The sequence below is a fragment of the Equus quagga genome, chromosome 18 (assembly GCF_021613505.1).
Source record: "Equus quagga isolate Etosha38 chromosome 18, UCLA_HA_Equagga_1.0, whole genome shotgun sequence".
In the NCBI taxonomy this organism is placed as follows: Eukaryota; Metazoa; Chordata; class Mammalia; order Perissodactyla; family Equidae; genus Equus; species Equus quagga.
The window spans coordinates 11,725,844-11,742,827 of NC_060284.1; the positions used below are offsets into that span (position 1 = coordinate 11,725,844).

Here is a 16,984-nt window from a genome sequence, read left to right on the forward strand (position 1 = left end):
AGAAATGTTTAGGACTTAAATTCCAGATGACAAGTCCTGTTTGTTAACCAATAAAAACCCTTACGCATCTTGTGTATCAGTAAAGAAGAGCTTCCAACTGTCTGCCGAAAGTTCAGCTTGTCTTTTTATGACTTCATCAGGGAGTTGGGAACTTTTCTGTTATCCAGAATTTTATACCGTACTCCAATACTCTCTAAACTTGCAGGGCTCATCTTAACGTAATAAAAAATAAAATACCCACATTTATAAACAGCAACATTGTAGGAATGGATCCTTGATTTGAGTCTTTCTTAGCCGAGAAACACTAAGTGGTCCTGATATATGAAAATTGATTTTCAAAGCTGAAGGTTCATTTATTCCTTGGTCTCCTTATTTAAGAATTGAAGTAATAATCTCTAGCCAGTCGAAAGTACTTCTCTTAATGAAGGAACATGATATCTTTCAGAATGTATAAATAAATGGGATGGTAGACCATAAAAGAAGCAAGAAATCTTAAAAAAAAAAAATAGAATTTGTGAACAATCCTCATTAGAACTTTTGAATCATACAGCTGGCCACTATTCATTCTCTAATTTTCAAAAACAGAAGATACATTTAAGAAGGTGGTAATATTGCCTCTTTTTTTTCTTCTTTCCAAATAGGTAAACCTGTAACAGCTAGAGAATTATAATGATACTTATCATTTCTTTGCTTTTCCCACATAGGCAAACCTGTGGCAGCTGGAGAATTCTGGGACATTGTTGCAATAACAGCAGCTGATGAAAAACAGGAACTTGCCTATAAGCAACAGCTGTCAGAAAAGCTGAAAAAAAAGGAGTTACCTCTTGGAGTTCAATATCATGTTTTTGTTGATCCTCCTGGAGCCAAAATTGGTATGCATTTATGTTTAGATTTATACCATCGGTTTTGGGCAGAATAATCATCGAAGAAAAGCTTTCCTTTGGTTTACAGTTTATAAGCTGTGCATCTTTCCACCCGTAATCATTACAGACTTTAAAATTTTAATATAAATTCACTATTTTTTCAGAAAGATAAAAGGGATAGCAACTGTTCTTACACATTGTGACTTACCATGAAGAATATTATGTTATTTATAAGAGAATTTTATTAGTTTTAATAAAATTTACTCAGATGGTGAGTATTCCTTTGGACCTTATCAGTAGGGCTCCTAAGATCCCTTCTCACACCACAGTTTCTTGAGAAATTTACATGAAGAATACAAATCAAGACAAAATATATACTTGGCCTCTTGGGACCACAATGCAGAATTCGAAAGACCACAGTCTAATGGCTTAAGTATCATAGATATTTACTTTAAAATTTTAGTTTAGGGCAACTTTGCCTTTTGACCTTCCATTACAAATAAAAATACATGTTCCTTTTCTGGAGGCCATTTTCCATGTGATGCTTAAACCTGAAACCCCTTGATCCCAGAGATAGGGTGTATATATATGTATATGACACTGGCATTGTTATAATTAGCTAATGTTGTTTTAATCCTTACAACTATGTAGTCAATATGTTAATTATTCTTAATATATAGAAGAGAATTTGAGACACAGAAAGTTAAATAACTTGCCCACAGTAACTGGTAAGTGGTAGTTACATTGAAGAAGTTTTTTAGGAAACTAGGTTTTGAAAACTTATTAGAAAGGAAATCTAATTTGCGTATTTATGTCATGGGAGAAATATTTTTAAATATTTAAATATTTAATATTTAAATATTTTAAATATTGCTTTTGCAATTTCTAACTCAAGTGAATGTGCATTTTGATAGTCTTCTAGTGTTGCAGATTGCCTAATTTATCATTTCTTCTGTTTTTTTTAGTACTGTTTCAGAAGATGATTAGCCGATCATTTATTACCAAGGGCTGATTTCTGGGTTTCATTACTAGTTTTTATTTATTTATTTAATTGCTCTGAAATGTGTATTTAGTTTAATTCTTTTGCCATGCCTTTGCTCTCTGCCTAGTTAATTGTAACCAAAAGCCATATCCTCAAAGTTGTGACCTGAATTTACCGTAATTACAAAGTTTTAATAGATTTCTATGAAATAAATTTTGTTTTTTATCTTCATTTTTAAGGAAATGGAGGATCGACACTTTGTGCCCTTCGATGTTTGGAAAAGCTGTATGGAGATAAATGGAATTCTTTTACCATCCTGTTAATTCACTCTGGTAAAGTTATACTTTACTAATTTACATTTTTTTTTTCAGTATTTTACCTTTAATATCTTAGGAACTTTTTTCTCCCTTGCAAATACTTTCCCCTGTCTTTTATTTATTTATTTATTTATTTATTGGTCTTTGAACTTATTCTGCTTTGAAAACAAATATTTCATGCTTTTCTTGATAATTTTAGTTGTAAGCAGCATAATGTTTTTCACAAAATTTATCCTTAAAGTTGTAGATCACATACATCATCAACTTTTCATGGATATTGTTTTTAGTATGTATATAGAAAATTATTTTGCTAAGACAGAGCTCATCAAAATATGAACATTTCTTGGTAGTGCTTTAGAAGGGAGTCTTACTGTAGAGGAGAGGCTGGATTAGTGCTATAATTACCAGACTTTTGCAAAAACCTTCTATCATGCATTTTTATCTGATTATTGGTGGCCAAAGTCTGTAATCCTTAAAAGAGTTTAAAAACAGAAAAAAGGTGGTGACAAAACATAGAGTTGACAAGAAAATGTGTAAGAGGAAAAATCACCCAAAGAAAAGAGGACATTTTAAAGCAGAAAAGTAAGAAAGAATCTCAGAATGAAGGATAGTTTTTTAAATTGGATAAATTTAGGTGAATGAAAATTTCGGTTGTATAAAAACCTGTGTTATTTTTCTTTGTGTACTGGGGGCTGGTGAAAACATTGTCATGGACTGGTACCAGCCCAGGACAGGTTATTTTAGAACCACTCATCTACGTGGCTTCCAAAGCACCTTCCATTTCTTATGATTCACATACAGAACAATGATTCTTTGTAAAGATGATATCAAGTAAAGCATCCAGGTTCTGATTTTAAGACTAACTAAAAGAGTAAAAAATTCTAATTTATAGTTTTATTCCAGAACAAGTAGTCATAGTATTACCAATTCAGTAAATTTAAATTAGACACCAGAAAAAAATGTAGTTAGAAATAGGTAGTTCTCATAATGCTAACCTTTACTATTGGCTAGTCTTTGGAAAAGGAAGAAGTAGAAAATAACTATTAGCTTTCATCTGTAGAACAATATACTATGTGCCTAGTGCTTTACATATATAGTTGATCTCATAAAACATGATAAAGCAAAGTATTATTCCACATTTGTTGATTTGGAGTAAATCCAAAGATAAACAACTAAAAAGTGGTGAACCAGAGTTTGAACCCATTTTTGTCTGACTCTTTCTATGCTGCCTCTCTCTATAATTAGTTACATAAAAATGATGTAAGCTATTTAATGTATTTAAGAGAACACACTTTTCAAGGAATTAAGTCATAAGGCTCATCCTAGAAAAAGCCTGTTTAAATTTTAAAAAAGTATAAATTTTAAAATACTTTTAAATAAAATATCTTTACTTCCTTTAAGTGTGTGTAATAATTTGAGGAAAGACACTACATCTGGAAATTACTGTTTAATAGATAATTTTGGAATTGGTATGTTAGTTATTTATGAATTTTCTTTCCCCTGGGAAGTGGATTCTTAGTAGAGGAAAACTGCATCCAATAACATGGTTGACATTTATTGTGTAAAATGTAGATATGAGATCATGTTTAGCCCATGGTCCTTTTTACTAGTTATGCAGTTGATTCAAAACAATTCACAGGCTCTAAGGTATGTTAGAATTCTTTTCTAAGCGAGAATCTTTAAAACTGCGTTATATGAAATGGCTACAGGAGAATTGCTCTTTGAATTTGTACTCTGGAATTTATTATTTTTTCCTGAGTTATAGTAATGCATTGTATATATTAAATAGCTTTAGAGACATTTTGAGTTATAACTGATGCCCCTGGGTTTTTAAATCTTGTAAACAATCTTATAAGCATTTCAAAACAGTTATTTTGTTTAATTTCATAGGTGGCTACAGTCAACGCCTTCCAAATGCAAGTGCTCTGGGGAAAATTTTCACTGCCTTACCTTTTGGTAACCCCATTTATCAGATGTTAGAATTAAAGCTCGCCATGTACATTGATTTCCCTTCACATATGAATCCTGGGATTCTGGTTACCTGTGCAGATGATATTGAACTTTATAGTGTTGGAGAATCTGAGTTTATTAGGTTTGACAAACCTGGCTTTACCGCTTTAGCTCATCCTTCTAGTTTGACTATAGGTACTACACATGGAGTTTTTGTTTTAGAACCTTGTAATTATTTAGAATATGGAGACCTTGAATACAGATGTTGCCATTGTTTCCTTCATAAGCCCAGCATAGAAAAGATGCATCAATTTGGTGCTGTGTGTAGACATGGAAATTTTTCTCAACAGGCTTTTGTGAGGGACGATATTCCCTCTCTTAAAGTAGACCCTGAGTATGTCTACACAGACAGCCTATTTTATATGGATCAAAAATCAGCGAAAAAGTTACTTGCTTTTTATGAAAAGATAGGCACACTGAGCTGTGAAATAGATGCCTATGGAGACTTTCTGCAGGCTTTGGGACCTGGAGCAACTGTGGAGTATACCAGAAACACATCAAATGTCACTAAAGAAGAGTCCGAGTTGGTAGACGTGAGGCAGAGAATATTTCATCTTCTTAAGGGAACATCACTAAATGTTGTTGTTCTTAATAACTCCAAATTTTATCACATTGGAACAACTGAAGAATATTTGTTTCATTTTACTTCAGATAGCAGTTTGAAGTCAGAGCTTGGCTTACAGTCCTTAGCCTTTAGCATCTTTCCAGCAGTACCAGAATGCTCTGGCAACACGTCCTGTATCATTCAGAGTATACTGGATTCAAGATGTTCTGTGGCCCCTGGCTCAGTTGTGGAGTACTCCAGATTGGGGCCGGATGTTTCAGTAGGGGAAAACTGCATCATTAGTGGTTCTCATATCGTAACAACAGCTGTCCTGCCTGCATATTCTTTTGTGTGTTCCTTAAGCTTGAAGATGAATGGACACTTAAAGTATTCCACTATGGCATTTGGAGTGCAAGACAACTTGAAAAAGAATGTTAAAACATTGTCAGATATAAAGTTACTTCAATTCTTTGGAGTCTGTTTCCTGTCGTGCTTAGATATTTGGAATCTGAAAATTACAGAGGAGCTGTTCTCTGGAAATAAGACATGTTTGAGTTTGTGGAACGCTCGTGTTTTCCCAGTTTGTTCATCTTTGAGTGATTCATTTACAACATCCCTGAAGATGTTAAATGCTGTGCAGAACAAGTCAACATTCAGCCTGAATAACTACAAATTGTTGTCCATTGAAGAAATGCTTGTTTACAAAGATGTAGAAGACATGATAACTTATAGGGAGCAAATTTTTCTAGAAATTACTTTGAATAGAAAATAGTCTGATTTAGAGACATCTTAAATATTGTATACTTTGCCTTTCATGATGGAGCAAGACTGCAAATATAGGGGTTTTCTGTAGATGTTTGTTTCATTGAAATGAATTAATGAAAATTAACATAATTGCTGTAGCATAACATCACACAAAAATACAGATAAGCTATTTTTTTATGAAATAAGTCTAAGTTCAGAAAAGGGGTTTTTTATGTTTATCACTTTTAATTATTAATAAAGATGGACTTGTGGAGCATTGTTTTGTTCACACAATACTATAGTAGTTTTAAAGGTAATTTTCTAAACATACCTTTAGAGTTTTCCTATCTTCTTTTGGGCTTTGGTTCCAATAAAGTTCTAAGTTACTGGCAGTTCCTTCTCAAACATCATAGTCCTATTCTGATCAACTAATAAAAATGGCAACTATAGGATCTTCAGAGCACTGTAGGAATACTATAGAGATACTTTTTGGAGACAGATCTATAGCTGACCGATTCAGATTAGATCAATGCTTAAAATATTGTGATTACCTTAACTGATAAATAGCTAGATACAGACAGCTCTGAAATTGATGATTAAAATTTATCTTATTTATTGATCTTATCAGCATGAAACACCAAGGGGATATGTGTTATTTTATCCTTATAAACTTGAACATGTGTTTGTATATCTTAAAGCTTTTCCCTAAAATTGCATCCATAGGAAAACAAACACACACACACCCCTCTCAAATATCTGTGTGGGGAATATGTTATGTATAATTGGATTCACTGATAATCATATAAGTTCATTTTGGACATTACTCTCATCCTTTCTTATTAATCCCTTTAACAGAACTGTTAAATTACCAAATGGACTGATTTTACTTTCCATTTCTTATTTCCTGTCCATGCACTGGTGATGCTGAGAAGCAATAAATGGCCAAAAAGTAGACAGCAGGAAGGAGCCAAAGAGTAGAAAGACTAAGAAAATACACAGGTGCTAAACAGCTTCGATAAAATAAATATTGGCTGGAATCCTAAGTTGTGTGTTCCTATTTTTCTATAAGCATGTGAAATTTCTTCATATCAAAGTCTAATAATAATTAGAGAAAAGATGTGTCAGAGTTTTGTGTTTCAACATGAATACATTGAAATAAGAACTAGTCTTTGCCACTTTTGTTTATATATTAACATGTCAATATGAAAGTAATTGTTTGGTAAACCAGAAGTAACTTGTCCTCAACCCTCTATGATATTTGTGTGTGTGTGTTTCTTGTTTCAAGGTTCTTCCGAAAGAGAAAATGAAGGTGTATGGTAGCTATTGCTTAGCATTTACTGATTTACTTGCAGACCTTTCAGAAGATGTTATGTATTTGTCGTTCATTAAATGTTTAATACTGTATTTCACATAATCTAAAGTGCCATCAATTATTAAGAATCACCATTATTTTATGTTCCACTAAAAAAGAGAAAACACTACCAATAAAATATGATGCAATGCCTTCTTTGTTACTTGAAGTTTTTATTTATTGATGATTTCTTTTAAATGAACTTAAATATAGATTTTTATCGTTTAAGCCTCTTGTATATACATATAAAGAAACAAAAAAGTGAAATATTGAGGTATAGTCAGTACTTTTCTAAAACTTCACATTCAGAATCAAACTCTTCTGAAGCATTTTTCAACTTAAAAGTTATATTTCCACCCAGTACCATCTTATGTGCTATCAAAGATATTGGTATCTGCATGTCCTAAGAATGACACCACCACAGTACTGTCTAGATTTTGCTCCAAGCTGTGGGCATTAGATACCTGTTCTGCAAGGTTTGATGCTGATGCTTTCATATTTGACAAAATTCCTTTTAATTTTTGCCTCAGTTTAATCGCAAAACTCTAATAGAGCGGTGGCTTCTATTCAGTCAGTAGGAAGTCTCTGACAAGTTGGCGGTCACCGTTTTAATCATACTCTTTACAGTGTGTAGATTCTAGTCACTGAAATGTTACGTGTTCTGAAGAACTTGAGTATCTCTTGCCTTAAGATGCGTTGCTTGGCGCGTAGTAGCACACATGTCCCACCAACAATGTACCTGACTCAACCAAAGTGATAATCACATGCAGGGACAAGTAAGAAACTGAACCATTTCTCTTGATATATCATTTTTACTTTATAAAATCCTAGCCCTTAAATCATATACTCTCAAAGTTTGTAAAAGACTCCTATTATTTGCAACTAAGTATATTCCACAAACTTATTGATGAGTGAACAATGACCAAGCAGAGCATGGAAAAAAATCCAATATTTGGTGTTAATCTTCCACCTTAGACATTTAGTCTCCAAACTAAGTAAAACAGAAATAAAGACTGTATCAATATATACTTAGTTGAAATAAAACTTCAAAAATTCAGGTAATATGCTGAAAGTCACAAAAACTTGATGGTATGAATCCAAAATTAATTCCCACAACCTGTGGTGATCCATTAATTTTCTGAGGCTAAGCAATACTTCCCATGTTGTATAAAGATTATCAAATTCAGCATAAAGCCAAAATCAAAACTTTGCCTTCTGCAAAATGTACATATGGCTGTCACATACAGCTGGTAACTGGTGTATTACACAAATTCAAGGATACCATTCACATACACCATGTTGTCCTCTGGACTCAAGTAACTTGGAGGCCCAGGATTTAGGTACCAGGATGTAGTCTAGCAGAATTAAGAAGGAAAGAGAAAGCTGAAAAAAGAACATTATTAATTTGCTCAAAACTGTCCAGAGGATTTTCAGATGCTCTCTTTGTTCTTGTTTAGCTAAATAAAACACAAGTCTTCAGAACTAAATTATTCTTATTAAAGAAAAAAAGACCTTTTTTAAATTTACTTGAAGGGTACTGTCTTTAATTCACTTAGTGCAAAAGAAATAATTGAATAGCCATTAGCTGCTTAGTTTAACTTAAATCTTTTGTGCCTCTAAAATTTTGTTTAGACAAAGCCAATTTCTATTGAGTGAGGAACACAACTTTAACTGTTTATACTTAATGAAATTGTACTTTCAATATTCCTTGTCTTGAACTTTGTCAGAGGTTACTGCACATTCTCCTTCCCTCCAATACCAGTGTGCTGAACTCAGTATAATGTACTAGTGGTCTTCATGCTCCTGTTTGTCTATATTCACAGAAATTTCTTAGTTTTTTTTTTTTTTTTTTGTGAGGAAGATTAGCCCTGGGCTAACATCCACTGCCAATCCTCCTCTGTGCCCCTCTTCCTCCACTTTATATGTGGGACGCCTGCCACAGCATGGCTTGATAAGCGGTGTGTAGGTCCACACCCGGGATCCGAACAGGAGAACCCTAGGCTGCCAAAGCAGAGTGCGAACTCAAGTGCCATGTTACCAGGAAGGCCCTTGTTTTTTGTTTTTTTGGAGGGAAAATGACACCAGTCTCTGGTAGGAAAGTGCCAGTTTCTGTACCTGGTAGAGCTATCTACATGAGCCACAACAAACCAAACTTGCCACGTCATTCAAACGTGCCAGTTTGGCTGTAGTCTAGTACCCCACAATTTTGGGTCAAGTTAAAAATTGGAATAAAGGGATAATTAAAGTCGCTGATTCCCTACTGCACTGATGTTTGCAAGAACAGGAGGTGAAGGAGGAAGATGCTTGTGAATTAGTTGCTGTTATCATTCACCTGTAAAGCAGCTTGATTATTGACATTTGTCTAAAGATGTTTCTCCCAAGGGCATTATTGCCCATGCAAGTAAATGGTTGAAACTAACAGACTTAGTGTTTCCTTCTGGGCGGTTGGACAAATAGTCTATCTTTTGAAGCCTCTGGCTACAGAAATCTAGTAGCCTTCCAAAGTATGAAATTCAACATTCAAACAGAGCAATTCATCTCTGATTGCTGCAGACTGGTGTAATCCATCTGCTACTGTCATTTCCTAGTTCTCTGTGCCAGAATTATATTCCTTCAATTGTGCTTCAATTCATCGCTGAAACAATCTAAACTCCAAAGTCTATATTCTTTGGGCACTGTTTTATGGGTGTTACCCATCTACTTGTTGAATCTCAAGCCTCCTTACAGGCTCTTAAAATGCTTGCTACAACCAACACTTTGTGGTTAAGTAATGTGAATGGTTTTTTAAAATTTCTTTTCTTCACTGGTATCCACTCTTTCTCTCTGCAGAACATTCGGATGGTTCAAGTTAGTTTTCATTTACCACTTCATTGTAGGAGAGTATCACATTGCTCGGAAAAGAATTAAAGCATTTACATCTTGAGGCAAAAATCTTTTAAAACGCAACTCTGGAAATCAAGTAAGTGTTCATTTCATTTGCAGGTTGAGAAATGTTGCTCTACTCAAATGAATTTCTACATGATTGGTTTCTTATTATTTTTAGCCTTGGGGTTTGAGAAAGTAAATTATATCTACCAATATGCTGTTCTTCAGAGAAGTTTCAAACATTTTTAATAAAATCTAGAACTAGAAAACTTTTAATACACAAAGAAATAATTATGATTATAACAAGTAGTTCAAGTGCAGATTTTAAATGTATGGGCACACTGACAAGGTCATAAATTAACATAAAACTCACTACTTATATATCACTGTGATCAATTTTTAATGAAATTTAGTAAGAAAGATCATCACTCATTATAATTGGTTAAAGTTAATAGAGTTTCTACTTAACCATTATCTAGTCAAATCAAAAGCTGTCATGGAAGCTAGCCTATGAGAAGGAAGGGAGAAAGCTAGAGTTTTAGAGAAATTCTATTTTGTTACAACTACTGATGTTTAAATACAAAAATGTTTGCCATGAGTTCAGTAGAGAAAGAGCCATTTGCTAAATTATCCATGTTTCTTGTATCTTCAATGTCTCTACAAACATGCTATAATTTCCTAAAACATAAAAATGAAGAAATAAGCAACAACAAAAACAAAACTTATTTTAGCCATATCATTTCATCAGCATACAGCATATTTTATGTTTCATTTAAAATTGTTTAAAGTTGTCTTTACTAGCCATTATATATAGTCAATCCTGAATTCTAGATTTGTATACGTACCTGCCTCCTTCATATTTCTCCCTCACTGAAAAGAAATCCAATAAGCATCCTCTATTTAGAGGGTTCCTATCTTCCCTCTATCACTCCTGATGATCTTTTTCATCTAGATAAATACCCCAGTTATCCACCAAATTGCTCAAGGCGAAAACCTAGAAGTAATCCATGACTTCTCACATATTTATCCCTCGTCCTTTTTATCCAATTCTTTGGTAAGTGCAGGCTGCACATTAAAAACATAACCAAAATCCATCCACTTCTCTGAACCCTTATTCGAGCTACCATTCACTCTTAACTAAGCTAATGCAACATAACACCCTTTTGTGTGTAGTAACAAATTGTCATCTGATTTTTATAATTGTGTATGAAGACAAAGTTGCAGAGAGACTGCAAAAGAAAGATATTTTAAAAGATTGGCATCGAGTTGTATTGGGCATTGAGAGGAAAAGGAATACTGTGGCCATGCCAACCTTGCTTCAACTCTTTGATCTGTATTTGTATCTCATTTTGCTCCCCTGAAGACTGCCTCTTAGGAAGACAGTTCATTGTAATTTCTAACATTCAACACTTCTTTTTCTGTGAAGTTTTGCGTGTTGATGCTCTGCGATCTCTTCACCCCACTCGTTATTTTTTACCTTTTCCAGATTTATATGTAATCAGATGTCAGCTGGAATTTTGCTTCCCCTTTAGATATAGGCAACATTATCCCAACCTCCATTCGAAACTCTGTAGATGTCCAAAGCTTCTCCCAAATATTTGTGAATACTTGGAGAGACTATGTTTTCACAATCTTCTCTGGTTTTAAGCTTCCATTTCTGGTGATTTAGTTCTCTTTGGGCTTGCATGTGATTTTCTCACAATTCTGTGAGTTAATTCCCTGTTTTTTCGCTATATGAGTTATTGAGAGTCTCAGACTTTTCCTCTTTCCCATACTTACCACCTGACCCCAAGCCTTCCAGAAAAAAAAGTCCTTCTCACACAAGTTGTGTGTGTAGCAAACTCCTCTGAATAATTGCAGCTATGGAGGGAGTTGGTGGGAGGAATGAGAAGGATATATATCAGACCAGTGAAAACATAAAATTGAATAATACCTAGTCTTGTTCTTAGAAGTCCTTTGACATCCTCATCACCAAGAATTTCTTCACTGTCTGTTTTATTGAATTTAAAATTATCTCTTTGACAACTCTCTCTCCCCCAACCAATCTCTTGCCCCTCATTATATATATACACAAGTCCCCTAGATTATCTCTAGGAACTTGAATCCTTCTCATTCTAATAGGTTGCCCAATGTTGCTCTCTCCAGACCATACTCCAAACACTAGGCTGATCTTTCTATACCCAGACACATCAGGATACTTAACAGAATCTAAAGGCCTTTCATTACCAAGATCCACTTTCATTAGGCAGCTTTACAGATACAAAAAGACATTTCCCCCTGTTATACAGATGCTTTATTTAACTTTGAAAGTTGGGCATAAGGGAAAGTAGTACAACCAAAAAGTGTTCCTGTTGTTAGTGACTGACTGGCCATATATCATTACTACAACCCTTTTCTAAGTGATAGCATCTGCTGTGTATTATTGGGTAACAATTCCTGTGATTATGGGAGGAGGCTGACCTTAAAGGACACAGTGAATATTATCATATGAACAAAGTTTTGATTCATAAAAACTAAGATGGCTTACTCTTATCAGCTGAGCTCAAAGCATCTTACTGCCTTCTCTCCTGATGTTAGAATGTGCTGTAAGGCTCTGTAATCTTGCCTCTGTCTTTGTTGCAGTATTCTAGTGACTCCAGAGAAGGTACAACTTCTGAAATGGGTCCTAGGAATACACTATGTTATTCCTGAGGTTGCCCCCTCAAATAAGCATTTATTTAGAGTTTTCTAAAACACCATCATTTAGCAATAAGGGCATTGAAATGTGGTGATTTCTTTGTAACTTTACATTTTTACGAACAAGGACACAATTCCAACAATTCTATCTTCTCTCTTCTATATCGTTTTCCCTCTCTACTGGATCATTCTCATCAGTACACAAATATGCTGTTATTTTTATAATTAAAAAAAACTTCTTTTCTAACTCCACTTCCTTCACCTATTACTTCATTTCTCTGCTTCCTTTACACTGAAATTCCTAGAATAAATTGTCTGCACTTCCGTCCTCCAAATCTCCCATTCACTCTTTAACCTAGTTCAGTCAGTCTTTACTCCCCTACCCTCACTCACTGAACTTGTTCTTCTACCCTCCCCAGTCCTCTCTATTTTGATAAATCCAGAACTCTTTCTAGTTCTCATCTTCATTCCCATTCAGTAGCATTCGTCTCAGTTGATCACTCCTTCTTTGACATGCGTTCTTCATTTGGCTTCAAGGAACCCCACACTACTGGTTCTTTTCCTAACTCATCTGTCACCCTTTTCAAGTCTCCTTAACTCATTACTTATCATCATTCTTACCTTGTATCACTGGAAGATCACAGGTCTTTGGTGTCTAGGTTTCTCTATCCACATTCAATCTTTGGGATATCATCCATTCTTATATCATCTATGTGCTGTTAATTCTCAAATCTATATTTCTAATTATCAAAGTATAATTCTCAAAAATATTAAAAATATAATTCTCCTATAAATTTTGAGCATGCATCAAAATGTCATTTAATTCATTAATGGTTAAATCAGTAGGATGATGAAATTGGTTTTATATTGTTCTGGATATTCCAAGGAAGAAAATGTTTATACAATATCAGAAATAACTTTCAGAATAATATCAGAAATAATGGCTGCTGGTTGAGTTTCCTAGAAAACAGGATTTGCAAAAACAGGTGTTTAGAGCACAGTATATTTCCTAAAGAGTGCCATTGGGACTAATAATTGTGCAAGGAAAGGGACAGAAGCAGAGTGGAGAAGTCAAGCTGTGGTGCAGGCCCAAAGACAGTCTTCGTTGACTGACCCCAGGAGGAGTTCTGGTGCTAGAATGGTACTGTAGTCCTGTCCTGAGTTGGACCTAAGTAGCCACAGTTTATGCTGCACGTCAGGCATCGCTGGATGTGGGCACCTTGGGAAGGAGTATCTTGGGCAAGACAGCTCTCTTTGGCTGAGGCAATCTGCAAATGGGGCTGACAGCTGAAAGCTGTCTACTCACAGTATTCCCAGTAGCTGAGGTAATAAGTCCTTCATTGAAGAAGGATTTGAGTTCCACATTACAGTGTCCACTACACTAGCCTATAAAGTTCAACCCAATGTCAAGATTCTTTCTCTATTTTAATAAAACATTGCATGTTCTAATTCAAGTTGAATTATGATGACTTCCAAAGTAAGCATCCAATATTGTACATAGTTTAAGTGGACTCAATCCATGATGAAAGAAACTATGCTTTAGTAGAGGTGTCAATCATTGATTTATAGAAGCAAATTTTTTTATAATATATGTCACAAATCTGCATAATAATCTCAAGTGCCAAATTTTACTTTTGACTAGCTGAGCAAGCTAAAATATTCATAAATTCACATGGAGACAGATGGCTTCCCTCTGAATATGCATTTAAATGATTCCTGTACGCTATTTATTCCAAGAAGTGCACAAAATACACCGTCATCATAGCAAGGACTTCTAATAATTTGGTTTCAGAAAGGAATCAAGGAATGACAGGTGTCCAGTACTAACCGTATTTTGTGTTGAGCTTTAAGTCCGTGCGTAGTTGAGAATTTCTAATAGCAAAATAAATATTGTTACTTCCCAGTAGCTTGAAATATCAAGAATCTAAGATAAGGAGGTTTCAGCAATAAGGGCTAGCATTTGGTAAAGAAGAAAGTTAAATTTTGCAAGGATGTTTTTTAATAACTTGCTTAGGTCTCTAAAAATTCAAATATATAGCACAATAAAATTAACTATTTTTTATTAAGTTGATAAATATTTTTTGAGGGTGTATATATGTTTTTTCTTTTCAGGTTGAAATCTCTGATGTGATTTAAAAAAAGATGAAAACGTAATCTAATCATCATTTCTTGAAAATACTTTGGAAAAGGTGAAATGATAAATTTCTAATTTTTTCCTATTTTTTAATTCATTGAGTTTTCTTTTCATTGAAATCTGCTTTTTCCTTTTTAGAGTTTCCTATTCTCTAGAGATATATTTATCGTTGTCATTTCTCTTCTTTCTGATATACTTCATTGTTTGCATCTTATTTATTTATTTATCTTCCTTTCCATCAAGAGATGCAGTTTGTTTCTCCTCCGCTTGAATCTGGGCGGGCATTGTGAATTGCTTTGTTCCACGTAATGTGGCAGAAGTGATGCTAGTCTAGTCTAATCTAGGCTAGATTTTAAGAATTGGCAGCCTTTGCTTTATTAGAATCTTGAGCCACCATGTCTCTTCCTAGAGAGACCATGTAGCCAGACCCGAGCTAGTCCAGCCATCTCAGCCAAAGTAACAAATGTGGATGAGACCATCTTGGAATGCTGCCTTAAGACTATCATGGGGTTTTTTTTGGTTTCTTGTTTTTTAATGAAAGCTTTTTGACTTTTGTCCTGGTTCTTTAGTTCTGCTTTTAAGTTCTAAGCTTAACCGTACATTTGCTTCTGCAAGTTGAATTATGTGAAATATTTCTTTTTCTTATATCTGAGATATTCAGCTATATATTTGGTTCCCACACTCTTTCCTGTGTAGAAAGCAGGCCAATAAAGGTGACTCTCAATAAATTTTCTGATTACTAGAACCCTGCACCAGTGCAGAGGCAGTCTCAGAGCTTTGATCCGTAGCATAAAGTTTTCCAAAATCAAGATGTTGGTATGAGGAGCTAGATCCACCTTTGATTTGCACAGCCATTGTTCTCTACCTCAGTCACTGTGCCAGCTTAAAGGAACATATATAATTTAGGACTGCTCTTTTATATTCAGATTGATATAAATGCCTGTTTCTACAGATTACAGTGGATTGACATTACATATTTGTTATAAATGTTTAAATGAATAAATATTTGGTGCCCAGAATATCTGCAAAGATAATAAGCAGGAAGGAAAGGAGAGAGAAGTGATGCAACAGAGGGAACAGGGTGATGTGACTCTAGAGTCCTAGCTCTCCTTTTTTGTTGTTTAATAATCTACCGCAAAAGAAAATACTGTGTGGTGGGAGCTTTCACTAACTGTATGACTTCAAGCAAGCCAATTAACCATGCTGGGACTCAGTTTTCCCTATTATTAGCCCTATTTTCTGGGTGAGAAAACTGAGTCTTTTTTCTTTTAAATATGGTAAGCAAGTACAGCTGTTTTGTAAGCTGTATTTGATCATTCCACTAGCTGAAGTCAGCGGGGATCTCCTTCTGAGGCTTGTTTTTCAGCTCGTGTTGCCGTACTTTTTTGCACTTGTGGTTATCTTTGATTTTTTGCTGGTCATTGTCCTTGGTATCTATAGAGATTCCCCATGGCCTAAGATGAATGGACCCTCCTCCAGGGACTTTGCATTTGCTTCTGTGGTGAGAGTTGAGACGCATTACTGATTGAGAATAACCTTAGACTAAGTTCAACTGAAGTTGTCTAGCCTAGCAGGCTCTGTGTATCCGGGGGCAAATCCAAAGTGAGCATATCTATGGCCATAATTTCTCAGAGACCTTATTTTACTTTCTTTTTAATTTCTCCTGCTTTGCTCAATGCCAAAGCAGCCTATTCCACAATTCCTTTGGTCCAGAGTAGGGGATGACAGATTTGCTTCTAGTTGATCCTTAATCTGAAGTCATATTTTTGGGGGAATTCCAGCTTAATTTGTCAAAGATTCACTCGAAGAATCCCCAGTCTGTGGGGGCCCTGGGCCACCCTCTGATTCCTTGGAACCTAAGACCAAAAGTGTGTTTTTGGCAAATTCCTCAAGGCAAAAACTTATTCCATATTCCACTTATATTTCTGGGTTCATACTTTTCCCAAAATGGCTTGTGTATGCTCTTTTATTAGTTTTATTTCTTCAGTTTTTTTGTGACTATGATTTTTATATTTTATTTATCATTTAAAATCAATCTTGTATCCTCATTTATATGAAGCATAAATTATAATTCTTTACTTTATTGACTCATTATTGAACACTTTCCTAGTGATGGTATGTTTTTATTGGTAGAGGGCATGGTATATTAGCAGAGGGGATGGTACCAGTACAGGGTATATTTTTATAATGGATCTTATGGTCATGGAATATAATGATCATGGAAATGCTAAATTTAGGAAGAAAAAAAAGAAAAAACTGACATAAGGTAAACAGCTAGACCCTCATCCCTTTTAGTCCACATTAAAGAAACCATATAATCAGATAGACAGCCCAGCACCCAGCCTAATGCCTGCTATAAAGATGATAAACCACTTTAAGTCTTTTACAGAGGAAGTCAGCATATGCATAAGCAGACAAAAGGTGTGTTCAATGTATGAGCTTTGAAATAGGAAAGGAACCTACACTATTCCCTCAAAAATAAAGTTATCATTTAGAAC

The 16,984-nt window shown here is 34.7% G+C and overlaps 1 protein-coding gene across 1 annotated transcript in view; it reads left to right on the forward strand.

Moving 5' to 3' along the window:
• Positions 1-16,984, forward strand: part of TNNI3K (TNNI3 interacting kinase) — a 298,830-nt gene that overhangs the window by 785 nt on the left and 281,061 nt on the right. Inside the window, exons 2-3 of the mRNA XM_046645714.1 lie at positions 705-872; positions 2,085-2,177. Of these exons, the coding sequence (XP_046501670.1) occupies positions 705-872; positions 2,085-2,177 (261 nt within the window). The remainder of the gene's footprint in view (positions 1-704; positions 873-2,084; positions 2,178-16,984) is intronic.